The 18,298-nt window shown below is 43.1% G+C and overlaps 1 protein-coding gene across 4 annotated transcripts in view; it reads right to left on the reverse strand.

Annotated features, from left to right (window-relative positions):
* The window catches only part of LOC109846509 (cell differentiation protein RCD1 homolog), a 42,242-nt gene that overhangs the window by 3,444 nt on the left and 20,500 nt on the right, over nucleotides 1-18,298 (reverse strand). For 2 of the 4 annotated variants that reach the window (XM_020415782.1, XM_020415780.1), the window contains 4 exons: nucleotides 3,627-3,698; nucleotides 3,120-3,209; nucleotides 1,747-1,789; nucleotides 656-762 (listed from right to left, as the gene is read on the reverse strand). In XM_020415782.1, the coding sequence (XP_020271371.1) occupies nucleotides 656-762; nucleotides 1,747-1,789; nucleotides 3,120-3,209; nucleotides 3,627-3,698 (312 nt within the window). The remainder of the gene's footprint in view (nucleotides 1-655; nucleotides 763-1,746; nucleotides 1,790-3,119; nucleotides 3,210-3,626; nucleotides 3,699-18,298) is intronic. The other 2 variants (XM_020415784.1, XM_020415781.1) reach the window with 1 other exon arrangement.

Raw genomic sequence — 18,298 nt, forward strand, 5'->3', positions numbered from 1 at the left:
CAAACTTTAATTGTCATTTTTGACCCAGTTTCAGCCAGGTGACTGAAACTAGGTCGAAAATGGCAATTAAATTTCAAAGGGGTTGTTTTTTAAAAATAAATTCCTAATAGGGTCTATTCTGAAAATTTGTCCCCTGATAAAACACATCAACAGTCCTTGATATACATACCAATAAAGGCAGCCCTTGGATGACAGGGAAGTTTGCATCCTAGAAGGGAATGAACCTTGGAATCCAGCTAAATGGATGCAATACAAGCTTGGGAAGTTACCTAGGATTTGTGGATGTTTTAGAAAGCCAACAGAAACAAGCCGAATTACAATCCCGCAGGTCAATATGAATTGTGCCGACACACTAACTGGAAACATCCTGTTATCTGAGTGAAGCAACAGAAGTTCAAATTTACAAGCTTTTTGACATCATTGGGGGAGAGAGAATGATGATGTAGACTTCAGTTACATGATATAGAAACATAGTTTATTTGCACTAGTATGTCTCAGATAATTTTTCGATGATGAAGTATCTTCACAAGGCCCTCATAATTTATTGATACCAGTGTGGGAGAAAGAATGATGGTATAGATTTCAGTTGCATGACGTAGAGAAATAGTTTTATATGCACTAGTAGGTGTCAAATAGTTTGCAAATGATGAAGTACCTTTACAAGAGCCCCTATAACTCCCAAGCTGGTAAGCCTCAAATATTCAAATGGTTTTGTCTTACTAGTAGCATTCAGAAATGGATACAGGTACAATGGCATATGTGCTGCAAAAGAGAACCACAACCAATAGAAAATAATAAATATACTGCCAAATATTTAGTACGTTTAGAAGACTTTATTCATCTTTCAAATAACTGACTGTTTAAAGATTCAAATCATTATATAATATTTAATAACATTTATATGCTTAGAAATGATTATTGCTTATGGTTATTATTGCTTATGATGAAATTGTCGAAGATGGTGACAGTCTATTTGCAGAGGCGCAGGGCTATGCTTACCAGTGTTAGGATTTGTATTAAAAAAGGTTATCTTTTCATCCAACTTGAAACTGATTCTTAAGATGCTTTTTGAGGCCTTGAATGATACTATTTTCTGCCCTTGGAGAATTATCTCTACTGTAAGAACCATTAAACATCTTCTTAGGCAATGCGGTGCTATTTACAGCTATTGTTACAGAAAATCTACTCAATTCACCGACGCTATCTTGAAATGATTTTAGAATGCATGGAATCAATGACCTACCCACTATAATAAAAGGTGGTGTGCTCTTATTAATCAATCTTTGTACGGGGAGAATTTCCCCTATTTAATTCTAACCTTTTTTTGAAGGGAATAGTCCCCCTGGAAAGTTTTTTTCTAATTAATAAAAACTTCAAGTCTGCCCAGGGACCTGCGCAATGTTCCAGCAAAAAAAATGCTTAGAATGATATTATATAGTTGACAAAATCACTACTTATACTTCATCTGCATACAACAGGACCCCTGAAAGAGAGGAACAGAAAAGAGTATATCTTAGTAATCCCTCGTACGTAAACAAACAAACACGCGAACACCAAATAAACAAACAATGAAGCGGAAGACAGAGAGCAAAAACAGGCAAAGGAAACATAATTATATGATAAATAATTTTCTGGAACAAGTTCTTATGTATCCAGTCGATTCAATTGCTTTTATTAATGAGAACTAAGCATGAGACAAATTTAATCAGACATCAGCACATGGAGAAAAATTGAAGCAAAAATTACCATTGAGGAACAGAATCCTTGTGTCTGGGTGTGAAGCTACACACTTTTGTCGAGAGGAAAAAAGAAGAAACAGAATGTCAGTGAGTTCGTATCAGACTATGAATAGGGTGATAGTGCACGGAGAAATTCAGAAGAGTAATTTTAAATGAATAAAAAGATTCAGCATCTACCTAAGGCGAGGGAAAAGCAACAGCTTAGACAAGCAGCAAACCTGATGATCCTTAGAGAACCAAATTTAACAGTGAAGAGAAAGTGCATATCGATATGATCTAAGTTTCAAAATTGAAGCTAAGTATTAAAAGGGCACATCACATATCAGAAATTTATATTGCAAATACCAAATTATCATGAATCCTTGTACACTTGTACAAGATCCAGTATAATCACATCTTTTTTCTAAAAAAAATCATCCATAGTTGAAATTGCTATGCACCTTCTTAAAGTCATCATCAGGTTCTCGAAACAGTTATCTGGTCTCAGTTTTCAGCCCAAACTATACTGCCAAAGATTCGTTATTAAAGTTTGAGACAACCATAGGTTGAAGAGCAAAGAGAATAACCCAGAAAATTCAGGGACAGAAAGACCTAACACAATGATATAAAGGTATGCCCATGATCAAGAACTGGAAGAGGAACAGGAGCTTATAACATGGTTAAGGTGGAAATATTCACGTTGAAGTTATGTAGAAACCTAAGAAAAGTAGTGAGTTTAACATTTGCACCACTCTTCTCATCACAGGTGAATCTAAAAGTTGTCTCCTGGCTCCTATAGTCAGTGATGAGTGGTATGGTTAGGAGTAGATCCGGGTTTAAGTATAGGGTTGGTTTTAGCGTAAGTAGTTATGGTTAGGTCCTGTCAGCATCAAGATTTCGGGTCACAGATAAACTGCTGAGTTTGGATTAAGGGGTTAGGTCTATGGGTAGGCTTTAGGTTAAAATTAGGTAATGGTTTATGGTTGATTCAGACTAGGGTTTGGTTGATAATCGTTAGTCGTTTAAACTCTACAATAAAACCTAACAAATTTACTCCTTCACTCACATGAGTACGTTAACAAAAAATTATGAAATAAGGTCAAAAAGAAGAAGACGCAAAATGAAATAAATCAGAAAATGCCGACAAATTAGTCTTGACAAAATGCAAGCAGTAACTGGAAATTGCAGAGCTAATCTGGAAAGGAAACTTTTGCTATGCAATCACCAATTAGCAAGTCAGATAATCAGCAGAACATTTCAACATGTTGACAAGTTTGAAATACAGGAAAAGTAGGTTATGGATAAAGCAATCGCCTACTGATATAAACGGAAGCAGAGAATCTTTCTTATAGAAAGGTGCATAGTAAAGAAAACAGAAAGCAATTCAAGTGACTGCCTCACCTGAAGAAGAGCAAGCACATTGCAAACTCGGTTGGATTGACTTGGAGAAAGATTTGGTGGTGAAAGAAAAGGGTATATGGAAACTATCTCCTGAAAGTATAGACGCATTAAAGCAGATCTTTTTAAAAATCTTCAGCTACATCATCACTATAGCAATTATTAAATTTAACTATATTGTTGTAAAGTAAAAATATTTCAAAAGAGTCAAGAGATACATCCTTTCCTTCATAGTACCGCATTTTGCTAAGACCCAAATTGCATTAATATAATTTAAATAACAGCAATGGAAGTGTACAGACAGCTGATTTCAAACAGTCTCTTTTCCCTTTGCACCCCCATGACATTTTTTGTTGGCAGATTTTCAACTAAATTAAGTTGATAAAACAGCAGGTCAAGTTAAGGATCTCATTAATAAGCTCTAAAATATAATGTAGCATATTCCCATCAAACAATATATTGTCCTTAGTTTTTATAATGTACCAAACTTAGACGGGACTACATACACACCTGTAGGAGTGCAGCGATGGTTCCACAGGAGTGCCACAATAGTGGAGCTAAATCTTGAAATATCACCCTTTTCTGCATGGAGGAAGATTCACCAGTAAGCATGTACTATTTCTTTCATGGCAGAGCTTTGTTTCTGAATAATATATCGAAGACATTTGGTTCTTAACTTCAAATTTCCCCTTTTAAACACCAAAGATAACATAACCATCTCAAAAAGTAACATAAACAAAGTTTGTACCGCATAGATTCCTTTCTGTTCTTGGCAATCAAGCTTCCCCAGTAATCAAGATAAAAATAATAAGAGAAAGATAAAAAGGCCAAACAGTTAATCAGGCTCTACTCGCAGGCTCTTCACTATAAAAGTACCATGATATACAATTCGGCAACATGGGAAAAAGAATCATAATATTTAAAGAGCTGCATGAACAAAAAATGCATGATACAAATGAATTGGCTCTTGTGCACATACAAAAATACCATGAACGCCTATTTCTGTACACAATGAGAGAATTCAACTCCTGAGGATTACATGGCACAAAACAATGACCTAAAAATAGAGCCCATCAAACTATTTAATTGCATATATCAACTTCATGCATATATATATATCTGTTATTATAAAAGCTACTCGCTATTTCTCTCTGTTTTTTTCCAGATGTGGACATAATTTTAACTCCTCAAAGAAAAAACATATCCAAATTGTGTGGAACAATCAATGCAGCAAATAAATGAATAAACTAGATTCACAAAACATCTGGGCTCACTTTAAACCATCTCTAAGAAAACTTAACCATGTTAGGAACCCAATTTAACTAGGATGTGGTGCTGGCAATATCAACATACCTGAACCTGGCAAATATCAACATACTAGCTGATATGGACTGATACGCAGAGGATATACAAGTGAAGGTCTTAAATGCACAAGTGAAGGTCTTTAATGCAAGTCCTCAGAAGATTGGAGGAGCTATTAGCAAGTATTAGTGCCAGCTCAACTGTTTTCTAACTATTTCTTGAATTCTGTTTTTTCTGTTATGTTTGTGCACGTGCACAAACACTGTCAGTTTCTTTCTTGGCTTTTGAGGAGAGAAATGTATGTAGTATAAAAGGAGAAGTTGTAAGATTGGATATTGAGGGAAAAAATAAGAATTCTGTTCTCTTCCTCAAATTCACTCCTGACAATTTCCTCTTTAATTCTTTCTTCCTATTCTTCTTCTTCTATTTCCCTAAAATTTCTCCTCGTGTATACTGTGTGAGCTTGTTACAGGCTTTTCATGCCCAAGAACACAAGCAGAAGAATCAACCGAGGCACTCGAGCCTCACAATTGGTATCAGAGCAGCTGGAATCTGAGGCTAGAGCTGAAGAGGGCATGGCGGGCCTGGAGATGACTTCTGCTGATGAAGCGGCTTAAGCTGGGAGAATCACTTGAGTCGAGGATGCGATCAGTCAACAACGCTCACTTCACCAACAGACATCGACCAAGGTGGAGGAGAATTCTGCAAAATTAGATGACCTTGCTTCTCAGATAAAAGTTCTGGTTTAAGAATTCAAGAATTTCAAGGATTCTAACTAAGGAATCTTGGGATCTGGGCTAAGAAATGACCGAGGAGTCTTGAATTCAGGATCAAGGGAAGATAGGGAAATTCTAAGATCAAGAGCTAGAGATTCTAGCAGAAGGGGTTATGATCATGAGACCAGCTTCCAGAGTCGAAGAGATGTAGATTGCAATAGAGAGCTCCTACCTGTACCCAGTTTTGATAATTTCTCAACACAAAAGAATTCTTTCTTTAGCAATCAGAAGCTTGTCCAGCCCAAATCTTTGCGTTTAGACTTTCCTTCCTTCTCTGGTAATGAAAATGTGATAGCATGGTTAGATCAAACTGAGCAGATTTTTGATTACTATAATATCAAGAATGATGAGTAGGTCAAGGTTTGTTCTTTTTACTTGAGAGATGAAGCCCTACAATGGTATAGGTGGCTTGTTAGAAACATTGAAGACTATGATTATTGGGATGTTTTCAGAGAAGAGCTGATTACTAGATTTGGACCTAGTGAATTGGCAAGGCCTTTTGATGCTTTCTCTACTATGAAACAAACCAGTACAGTTAGGGAATATCTTGGAAAATTTGAACAAGCATTAGGACTATTAGATGATCAGCCCTCTAGAAGACACATTCTTGAAAGATTAATTGGAGGGCTTAGAGATGAATTGAAATATGAGGTGGTGTTTGTTGGAAAATCGTAGTAAAAAGACAATGAAAGAAAAATTGACTTGTATTCCTCTCAAAATCAATTACAATTTGGATTCCGATGAGAATCATCTATCCTCAAGCTCCCAAGAGGATCGCTAAGCTCCCGAAGAGAAGATACACCCGTATCAGTATTCCTCTCAAAATCAATTACAATTTGGATTCCGACTACAAAAGAGAGGAGAATTGATCTGAATCCTCCCCTTTGTTTAAATCTGGATTCTTCACGGTAGCGATGAGATGCCTCCCTCGAATGCTCGCGTCGAGTTTGCTTCTCGTTGACGATCCGACGTCTTGATTCACTGGAACGTGGTCTTTTCCCCACGATTTGACATTGTGGAGAACTCTGAACGAGTTTAAAACTCTATGATAGAGTTGATTTAACCGAAAGTCGGTTATAAGCCAAGGATGAAGGATTCTTTTTTTCGCTGCCAAGAAGTTTCCACCGACCGACCCCAAATATTCAGCCTCAAAGATTCAGAATGCTCGCGTCGAGTTTGCTTCTCGTTGACGATCCGACGTCTTGATTCACTGGAACGTGGTCTTCTCCCCACGATTTGACATTATGGAGAACTCTGAACGAGTTTAAAACTCTATGAAAGAGTTGATTTAACCGAAAGTCGGTTATAAGCCAAGGATGAAGGATTCTTTTTTTCGCTGCCAAGAAGTTTCCACCGACCGACCCCAAATATTCAGCCTCAAAGATTCAGGATCCCCCTTAACTGAATTGATTTTCAGTTATTTATAGGGGATTAAGGGGTGTAACCACCTCCTTAATTCGCTCCTAAGTGGGGCTAATGGGATGTAACCGCCCCTTAAATCACTCCTGAGTTAGAAACTGCATGGATCGTGTTTGAACATGTCAGAACTTTGACTTGCGTTCTGGCCTAGATTCTGCGCTTGAACGCAGCATCTGGAAGTGCGTTCTGCAGCGATGTAGAGCTGCGTTGTGCAGCGATGTAGAGCTGCGTTATGCAGCGATGTAGAGCTGCGTTCTTCGATGTTTAAAAGTGCGTTTCGCAGTGTTGTGGAATTGCGTCTGGCGGTGATTGCAGCTGCGTCTAGTGGTGGTACAGAGCTGCGTTGGGCAGCGATTGGAGCTACGTCTGGCAGCGGTATTGGGCTTTCGGAGGCTGCGTTTGAGCTGCGTTCGTGGCTATGAACGCATCGCATCTTGATGCTGGTGTGCGGGGAGGACTTCCGCAGCTTGATTTGAAGAGACCGTCGATTTGTAGTCTCTTTCTGTCAAAGCGTTGCAAAGATCATCGTTTTGTAATCTTTGCTTTAGCTCTTTGATATGTGAGAGTCGTCAGATTGTAACTCTCGATGTTGATTGTGAAGGCTGTTGATTAGAGCTTTCATCAGTTGTTGCGAAGGTCGTCAGATTGTAACCTTCATCGATCCACGTGAAAGTCTTCAAATTGTAGCATTCTGGAAGTCGTCAGATTGTAACTTCCATCATTGGTGTTTGATGGGGATCAGCTATCTATTGTGATTTTTAGACAGCCTACAGGTGGCAGCTGCAAGGCCTACTTCATTAAAAGGGACAGTCTCACTGGCAAAATTGTTTGAAGATAAGCAAAGAAATGAGAGGAAACCTAGGGGAAACTGGAACACATCCAATCTAGGGGGCCCTTCAGTTAACACTTCTAACAATTTCCCAGTCAAAGATAATTCCAGAGTTCCACCTCAGTTTAAGAAAATGACACCTGAGGAGATACAAAGAAGAAGAAGCCAAAATTTGTGTTTCACCTGTGAAGAAAAGTGGCATAGAGGGCATCAATGAAAAGGGAAACAATTATTCATATTAGAGGGAATGCTGGAAGGGGGTATGGAAGGAAGTGAAGATGATTGTGTTGAGGATGGTGAAGATTCCTTGGCAATTGAATTGGCTGAAAGTCTAGTTAAAGGGGCTCCTTCTATTTTTGTACAAGCATTAAGTGGAATCAATGCTTCACACACCATTAGAGTGGTAGGATATTACAAGAACTAAGTAGTGGGTATATTAATAGACTCTGGGTCAACACATAATTTCACTAATGCCAAACTGGTTAAGAAGTTGGGGTTAAATGTAACAGAGTCTCATGATTTCAATGACTTGGTTGCTTGTGGAGAACTAATTAAAGGAGCAGGAGTTTGTCAAGAAGTGTTGTTGGATTGCCAAGGGGTAAAGATACAAGTGAACCTGTTAGTCATGCCCATGGGAGGTAGTCAGATTGTGTTAGGGGCAGACTGGATGAAAACATTAGAAGATATCACTCTAAATTTCCAGAAATTGCATGTAACATTCATGAGTGAAGGAGTGAAAAGAACTCTATAAGGGGTAATTCCAGCGGAGTTGAAATTAGTTGATGAAAAGGCCATTGCTAAAACATTTAGAGAGCAGGAAGAAGGGTATTTAATTCAACTTTGTAGTGTGCAGTTCCAGGAATCAATTACAAGTAGTGTAACTGAAAATCTTCCAGCAGACATGCACAAATTGATACATGAGTTTCAGGTTATGTTTCAAGAGTTACCCAGTCTTCCTCCTCACAGGGATGTGGACCACAAAATTCCCTTGGAGGAAGGAGCTAAACCAGTCTGCATTAGGCCCTATAGGCATGCTCATTTCCTTAAAGAAGAAATTGAGAAACAAGTAGAAGAAATGTTACAAAAAGGAGTTATAAGGCCTAGTAACAATCCATTTTCTTCTCCAGTAGTAATGGTGAAAAAAAATGATGGTAGTTGGAGAATATGCAAAGACTACAGATCATTGAAAAGTCTATCGTTAAAGATAAATTTCTCATTCCTATCGCAGATGAATTGCTAGATGAATTACATGGGACTCAGTTTTTTTTATTAAGCTGGATTTGAAATCAGGGTACCATCAGATTAGAATGTATGAAGCTGATATACCCAAGACTGCCTTCAGGACACACCATGGACATTTTGAATTCATGGTTATGCCATTTGACCTTATAAATGCACCATCAACTTTTCAGGCCCTCATGAATATTATTTTCAAGAAATTACTGAGGAAATTTGTATTGGTTTTCTTTGATGACATTTTGGTTTACAACAAGCAATGGCTGTAGGCGTCAAAAAATGCTAATAGATATCCCAAGCATAGAGAAGATCACTCAAAAATTCACAAGAAAGGATTTCATACTGTTTTGGAAAAATCAAAACAAGTATGAACTGTCTCGCCAGCGAGACAGTCTTTGCTGTCTCGCCAGCGAGACAGTCTTTGCTGTCTCGCCAGCGAGACAGTGTTGAAATAGTCAAAACTACATTTGTAACTGCCCTACACGTGTCCATTAACTGCCAAGGGACGTGGGAAACATCATGGGCGAAAATCACGTGGATAACTGCCAAAATAACGGAGTTTGAAACGTGGAAGAACAGTTACAGCGAGAAACTGCCATTTTCCGAGACAGCATTTACTGTCTCGTTGAGCGAGACAGCAAATTTACTGTCTCGCGGGTCGAGACAGCAAACGCTGTCTCGCCCAGCGAGACAGTAAACACTGTCTCGCCGTACTGACTTCTTCGATTGTTAAGTTTTTGCAGTTACTGACCCTTGAGGCTATAAATACCCCCCTAGGGTCACTTCTGACGAGGATCGAGCATTTGTTAGAGCATTCCAGAGCAGAGAGAGCAGAGATTTGAGTTCTTTTCTTGCAACGCCTTGAAATTAAGCTTCGACTTGATTTTAAGAAGAACGACTATCTTACTTCGATAAGATATCGTTTCAATTTCTACTTCGATAACGAAGTTAGAATCATAAGCCCCCTCTTCACGATCTGTGAATCGGCGGTCCACGAACCAAAGCGTTCCCGGCACAGGCAAAGTCCCACGAAAACGAGAATTGATAGACGATTTTCGTGTTTGTTTCTCAAGAGTTGTAATTTTTGTTTTGTTGTGTAGAAAAAGTCTTATAAAAAGATTATTCTTTCGAATTTGTTGTAATCGAACAAAGTTATAATGAATTCCACAGCAGCGACTTTTGAACCAAACAAGCTGGCGACCACAGTGGGAGCCAGCGGTCTCGCTGCCGAGACCGCGGTGTCGCAACCGATCAAGATCATCATCAATGAAGAGATCGAATACGAATTCGATCAGCAAATACTGGCAAGCTCCCATGAAGCTCCTCACCTCAGTCACTGTCTTCGGCGTCGGCCACTTTGTGATCACCTCCACCTTGCCTGGATCTATCCTCCGCTGGCCCTTCCCTACGATGAAGCCGAGATATACCAACTCGTCCTTCCCGAACTCGCACTTTTTCCCGTTGAGCTTCAGCTGTCCGTCCTGCAACACTTCAAATACCTTCTCAACATGAACGAGATGCTCCTCCCAAGTCCTGCTGTACACCAAGATATCATTAAGGTAAACTATCACAAAATCCTCTATAAAGGGTCGCAACAAATCATTCATAAGCCTCATAAAGGTAGCCGGAGCATTGCACAGTCCAAACGGCATCACCAACCACTCGAACAGGCCTTGCTTGGTCTTGAACGCAGTCTTCCAAGTGTCTTCCTCCCGAATCCTCACCTGATGGTAACCAGACTTCAAATCCAGCTTCGTGAAAAACCTCGCTCCCTCCAACTGGTCCATAAGATCATCGATCCGCGGTAATGGGTAGCGATTCTTGATTGTGATCTTGTTGAGTGCCCGATAATCTACGCACATGCGCCAACCTCCATCCTTTTTGGGCACCAACAACACTGGTGACCCGCAAGGCGAACAACTTGGCACAATCACTCCTGTCTCCAAGAGCTCCTGAACTTGCTTCTTGATCTCCTCGGACTCTAGTACTGATGTGCGGTATAGGCCTATGTTAGGTAAGGAACTCTCCCCTGTCAACATAATCTCATGCTCTACACCTCGACGTGGTGGTAGTCCCGTGATCTCCGAAAACAAGTCCGCATACTTTGCTTTTAACCTTTCAAGATCTCCCTCCTGAAGCTTGCTCAAGGCGGACAAGCACATCCCACTCAGCTTCTCTTCATACGGTCGAATGAACAATAAAACGAACTTCCTGCCCGCATTCACCAACCTCTTAGCCTGAGTCACTGTCACCAAGCTCGTCTCCTGTGGAAGAGACGCCGAACGAAAAACGAATTGCTCGCCATCCTTGGTGAACGTATACTTTTGGGCTCGCCGATCATATACTGCGTATCTATCCCACAAATAAGGATTGCCCAAAATAACTTGGCAAACATCTAACGGAACCACGTCGCATGTGACCTCGTCAATATACGACTCGTGGAGTGCAAATCTGAATGAACACTGGTTCACTACACTCAATCCCGCCTCCTTCTGAATCCACCCTAATGGATAGGGCTTTGGATGCTTCACCGTCTTCAATCCCAGCTTCTGTACTAATGCCTCAGATATCAGATTTTTCTGACTCCCTGGATCTACAATAGCATCCACTAAGCTGGTCTTGACCTGCAATTTCAGAACAAAGAGCTGCTCCCTCGGGTCGTCATCTTCCTTGGTAGCCTGCTTCCCCGCCATAAGGTTGAGACTGCTATTGGGTTCGGTCATCCCGGGAACCTCCTTCGGACCCTGTGCTATCACGTACGCCTTCTTCTCCTCCTTCTTCTTCAATCCTTTAGGCTTCAGATGAGGATACTTATCCCAGCAACGATCGGCCACATGCCCTGTCTGCTTGCAGTGATTGCATGTCAATCCTGCTTTCCCCGAGTCAACCTTCTTCTTCTCATCCTTAGACTGAGAGCCACCCGTCTTGCTCCCCGATGGTTTGGAATCCCCCTTTGTCTCATTGCCCTTCTTCTGCCTGCCCTCAATGGCAATGGCCTTCACGCTCGCCTCTGCGATTGTCTCCACTGAAAACAGCTTCATCTCCTTCCGGATGTAATCATTCAGACCCGCCATGTACTTCATGAAGATGGGATACTCGTCTGTTGCGATGTTTAGAACCATCGCCTGCTGTTGGAACTCCGTCGTATACTCCTGAACGGTCTGATTAAACTTTTGGCGCAAGCCATACCACTTGTACCAACGCTCCTCAAGGAACCCTACTGGATAGAACTGTTTACGAAGTAGTTCCTTGAACTTGTTCCACGACGCCGCTTTCCTCTCCTGTTTGCAATAGGATTTCCACCACGTCAACGCGTGCCCGGAAAGCTTCAGTGTCGCGAACACTATCTTCTCCTTGGACGAATATCCGTAGAGAGTGAAGTACATCTCCATACGTTCGATCCAATCATCAAGCTTCTCCACGTTGATACTCCCATCATAAACAGGAATCTCAACCTTGAAGTCAATCTTCAGATTTTGGTAATTGTTCTTACTCCTTTGATGTCCGGCAGTCTTGACAATCTCAGTCTCCCCCTCTGAATCAGATTCCTCGTGTTCCTCGTCGGATTCGACGAGTTTCTTCTTGCCCTTCGAAGAAGATTCCTCCTTTTTGTCACCTCCGTTGATTAGACCCACGAGTTGGGTAAGAGTCGTCCCGATCGTCTCAATCTGTCTCTCCATGGCATCAAGTCTCGCTGAATTATCTGCTTCAGTCATCTTCTCCTTCCTTAATTTCTGGACTCTCTCCAAAGAAATAAGGATCTCGCCAAGCTTCTTGTACTGTGAGCGAGTAAGGACCATACACAGGTTCCCCCTTCACAGGATCTAGGTTCTCTGATACCAACTTGATACGAGTTGCCGTGCGAGCACTCTTGATCGCGGAATTATCAAGAGTGGGTAAAGAAGAAGAACGACAGAAGAACACAAGAGTTGAATTAGGGCGAAGGAAAATACCTTCTCTAGATTATGAGAATCAATTGGATTTTACAAATCTCTCTCTCACAATCTCTCTAGATCAAAGAACAACCTCCCTGATCTCTTTTCTGATTACAAACTGAGTTCTAAACCCTAGAAAAGTCGTGTTTCTATTTATACTAAACAGAAATCCCAACTGGAGCAGGAAACAGACCCAGGCCCGGATCCGCGACGCGGTCGACCGCAGTGCCCAAGTCGGTCGACCGGTCAGAACGACGAAATCTGGAAAATCGATTACAGGGTTCTCCGGTCGACCGCAGTGCCACCATCGGTCGACCGATCTCAGTCCCGAGACACAGTTGGGGTCCGTGCACGATGCGGTCGACCGCCGTGACCACGCCGGTCGACCGGACAGAGTCCAACTGTAATTTCTGCAGTTTTGATGAATCCTTTCGACTTCGTTGCTTCCAATGGCCTCGTCCACGACTCCTCTACTCTATTCTCAAGATACCATGAGAATCATCTATCCTCAAGCTCCCATGAGGATCGCTAAGCTCCCGAAGAGAAGATACACCCGTATCATGGGTCCCCCCTTTAGGAACTTGAAGTCCCATTCAAGTTAGAACTTCAGCTGAGGGAACTCGCGAGCCCCTCCTTCTCTGTTGAACCACTTGGCCTTGCTAGGTACCTGACCTTGACGTCCAATGAGAAACGACTCCTTCGTCCCCCGCCTCGTCGTGGTCGTCTTCCGTTCCAAAATGCAATCTTCTTTCAGTGGCTCCTCTCTATCAAACCACAAGTCTTCAACATGCGGTAAGATCAACTTGTCATCACCTTCATCATCCAATAACGGAGGTTCAAACAACTTCAAGTACTCGGCATTGATCACCGAATACATGCCTAAGTAAGGTGGTAAATCTAAACGAAAAGCGTTGTCACCAATCTGATCGATAATCCGAAACGGACCATAACGAATAGGCTTCAACTTCTTCCCTTCTCCTTTGAGCCTCTCCTTACTCAATTTTAGCCATACCATATCGCCTTTACCAAAGTTACAAGGAACCCGATGTTGATCATGCTTCGCCTTGTACTTAGCTTGCGATTTCTTCAATTGAGCTTCAACCGTGGCATGAATATTTGCAATCTTCTCAAGAAATCGCTGAGCACGTTGTCTCTCACTCCCCTCCTTGCCGTCCACTGTGGCTTCACTTGAAAACACAAGGTCGAACGGGTTTGGCGGTAAAAATCCATAACAAGTCTCAAACGGTGACTTCCCTGAAGATCCATGAATCGCCCGATTGAAAGCAAACTGCAAATATGGTAAACTCTCATCCCAAGTCTTAGGATGCCTAGAATTATACCCCCGCAACATGTGCACCATAGTCCGGTTGACTACCTCCGTTTGTCCGTCTGTTTGTGGGTGAAATGCCGTGCTCTTCTTCAATTTGGTGTCCATCAAACTCCACAAAGAATCCCAAAAATGCCCGAGAAAACGGCTATCCCGATCCGAAATAATCGAACTTGGCAACCCAAAGTGCTTCCACACATGCTCAAAGAATAATTGTGCTGCACCCGCTCCCGTCACGGTCTTCTTACAAGGAATCAATATCACCATCTTGCTGAACCGGTCCACCACAACGTACAAATAGTCATGCCCGCGCTTCGTAGTTGGCAACCCTCCTAGAAAATCCATAGAAATGCTCTCCCGCGGCCTAGAAGGAACCGGTAATGGTAGGTACAATCCCCTCTTTCTGTTAGAAGGCTTCGAAATACAACATAACTTACACCCTCCAACATACTTGGTCACATCATCAAGCATCCGTGGCCAAAACACATGTCGCCGTAGATTGAGAAGCGTTTTCTGAATGCCAAAATGCCCTTGCACACGCGAGGTATGTGCTTCCCGAATCCACTGCAACCTATCACCATCCTCCGGAATGCATAGTGATGCCCCACGATACAATAAGCCATCATCTCCAAGTGCATACTCCCCCCTTCGACCAGCCTTCGCCTGCTCAAACACACTACCGAAGTCTCTACTGGATGCATACAACTGAACATACTCAAAAGGAACCAAGGGCTGAATACGCGTCGCCACCAACAACGACCTTATCGGTGGGCGAGATAACATATCGGCCAACTTGTTCGTCGCCCCCTTCTTGTACCTAATAATGATGTTGAAAGCCATCAAATAAGACATCCACTTCATGTGCCGCGCCTGCTGTAGCTTCGTCTGGGCATGTAAGAACTCCAACGGCTTATGATCCGAATGCACGACCACCTCCTTCCCTAACAAGTACACCCTCCAATGCTTAATTGCTTGATATAGCGCATAGAACTCCTTGTCGTAGGTTGGGTAGTTCGCAACAGCACCCGAAAACTTTTCAGAATGGTATTCCACCGGTTTCCCATCCTGAGTCAACACCGCGCCCATCGCATAATTAGACGCGTCGGTCTCTACCTCGAAAGTCCGCTGCAAATTCGGCAACGCCAACACTGGTGCCTCCGAGATCTTCCTTTTTAGCAACTGAAAAGCCTCCTCATGCGTCTTTCCCCACTCAAACTGAACTTTAGCCTTTGTGAGGCCATGTAACGGTGCCGCATAAGTCGAAAAATGTCGAATGAACTTGCGCAAATACTGGCAAGCTCCCATGAAGCTCCTCACCTCAGTCACTGTCTTCGGCGTCGGCCACTTTGTGATCACCTCCACCTTGCCTGGATCTATCCTCCGCTGGCCCTTCCCTACGATGAAGCCGAGATATACCAACTCGTCCTTCCCGAACTCGCACTTTTTCCCGTTGAGCTTCAGCTGTCCGTCCTGCAACACTTCAAATACCTTCTCAACATGAACGAGATGCTCCTCCCAAGTCCTGCTGTACACCAAGATATCATTAAGGTAAACTATCACAAAATCCTCTATAAAGGGTCGCAACAAATCATTCATAAGCCTCATAAAGGTAGCCGGAGCATTGCACAGTCCAAACGGCATCACCAACCACTCGAACAGGCCTTGCTTGGTCTTGAACGCAGTCTTCCAAGTGTCTTCCTCCCGAATCCTCACCTGATGGTAACCAGACTTCAAATCCAGCTTCGTGAAAAACCTCGCTCCCTCCAACTGGTCCATAAGATCATCGATCCGCGGTAATGGGTAGCGATTCTTGATTGTGATCTTGTTGAGTGCCCGATAATCTACGCACATGCGCCAACCTCCATCCTTTTTGGGCACCAACAACACTGGTGACCCGCAAGGCGAACAACTTGGCACAATCACTCCTGTCTCCAAGAGCTCCTGAACTTGCTTCTTGATCTCCTCGGACTCTAGTACTGATGTGCGGTATAGGCCTATGTTAGGTAAGGAACTCTCCCCTGTCAACATAATCTCATGCTCTACACCTCGACGTGGTGGTAGTCCCGTGATCTCCGAAAACAAGTCCGCATACTTTGCTTTTAACCTTTCAAGATCTCCCTCCTGAAGCTTGCTCAAGGCGGACAAGCACATCCCACTCAGCTTCTCTTCATACGGTCGAATGAACAATAAAACGAACTTCCTGCCCGCATTCACCAACCTCTTAGCCTGAGTCACTGTCACCAAGCTCGTCTCCTGTGGAAGAGACGCCGAACGAAAAACGAATTGCTCGCCATCCTTGGTGAACGTATACTTTTGGGCTCGCCGATCATATACTGCGTATCTATCCCACAAATAAGGATTGCCCAAAATAACTTGGCAAACATCTAACGGAACCACGTCGCATGTGACCTCGTCAATATACGACTCGTGGAGTGCAAATCTGAATGAACACTGGTTCACTACACTCAATCCCGCCTCCTTCTGAATCCACCCTAATGGATAGGGCTTTGGATGCTTCACCGTCTTCAATCCCAGCTTCTGTACTAATGCCTCAGATATCAGATTTTTCTGACTCCCTGGATCTACAATAGCATCCACTAAGCTGGTCTTGACCTGCAATTTCAGAACAAAGAGCTGCTCCCTCGGGTCGTCATCTTCCTTGGTAGCCTGCTTCCCCGCCATAAGGTTGAGACTGCTATTGGGTTCGGTCATCCCGGGAACCTCCTTCGGACCCTGTGCTATCACGTACGCCTTCTTCTCCTCCTTCTTCTTCAATCCTTTAGGCTTCAGATGAGGATACTTATCCCAGCAACGATCAGCCATGTGCCCTGTCTGTTTGCAGTGATTGTATGTCAATCCTGCTTTCCCCGAGTCACCCTTCTTCTTCTTATCCTTAGACTGAGAGCCTCCCGTCTTGCTCCCCGATGGTTTGGAATCCCCCTTTGTCTCATTGCCCTTCTTCTGCCTGCCCTCAATGGCAATGGCCTTCACGCTCGCCTCTGCGATTGTCTCCACTGAAAACAGCTTCATCTCCTTCCGGATGTAATCATTCAGACCCGCCATGTACTTCATGAAGATGGGATACTCGTCTGTTGCGATGTTTAGAACCATCGCCTGCTGTTGGAACTCCGTCGTATACTCCTGAACGGTCTGATTAAACTTTTGGCGCAAGCCATACCACTTGTACCAACGCTCCTCAAGGAACCCTACTGGATAGAACTGTTTACGAAGTAGTTCCTTGAACTTGTTCCACGACGCCGCTTTCCTCTCCTGTTTGCAATAGGATTTCCACCACGTCAACGCGTGCCCGGAAAGCTTCAGTGTCGCGAACACTATCTTCTCCTTGGACGAATATCCGTAGAGAGTGAAGTACATCTCCATACGTTCGATCCAATCATCAAGCTTCTCCACGTTGATACTCCCATCATAAACAGGAATCTCAACCTTGAAGTCAATCTTCAGATTTTGGTAATTGTTCTTACCCCTTTGATGTCCAGCAGTCTTGACAATCTCAGTCTCCCCCTCTGAATCAGATTCCTCGTGTTCCTCGTCGGATTCGACGAGTTTCTTCTTGCCCTTCGAAGAAGATTCCTCCTTTTTGTCACCTCCGTTGATTAGACCCACGAGTTGAGTAAGAGTCGTCCCGATCGTCTCAATCTGCTTCTCCATGGCATCAAGTCTTGCTGAATTATCTGCTTCAGTCATCTTCTCCTTCCTTAATTTCTGGACTCCCTCCAAAGAAATAAGGATCTCGCCAAGCTTCTTGTATTGTGAGCGAGTAAGGACCATACACAGGTTCCCCCTTCACAGGATCTAGGTTCTCTGATACCAACTTGATACGAGTTGCCGTGCGAGCACTCTTGATCGCGGAATTATCAAGAGTGGGTAAAGAAGAAGAACGACAGAAGAACACAAGAGTTGAATTAGGGCGAAGGAAAATACCTTCTCTAGATTATGAGAATCAATTGGATTTTACAAATCTCTCTCTCACAATCTCTCTAGATCAAAGAACAACCTCCCTGATCTCTTTTCTGATTACAAACTGAGTTCTAAACCCTAGAAAAGTCGTGTTTCTATTTATACTAAACAGAAATCCCAACTGGAGCAGGAAACAGACCCAGGCCCGGATCCGCGACGCGGTCGACCGCAGTGCCCAAGTCGGTCGACCGGTCAGAACGACGAAATAAGGAAAATCGATTACAGGGTTCTCCGGTCGACCGCAGTGCCACCATCGGTCGACCGATCTCAGTCCCGAGACACAGTTGGGGTCTGTGCACGATGCGATCGACCGCCGTGACCACGCCGGTCGACCGGACAGAGTCCAACTGTAATTTCTGCAGTTTTGATGAATCCTTTCG

This window comes from Asparagus officinalis, chromosome 6, assembly GCF_001876935.1.
Source record: "Asparagus officinalis chromosome 6, Aspof.V1, whole genome shotgun sequence".
Classification (NCBI taxonomy): Eukaryota; Viridiplantae; Streptophyta; class Magnoliopsida; order Asparagales; family Asparagaceae; genus Asparagus; species Asparagus officinalis.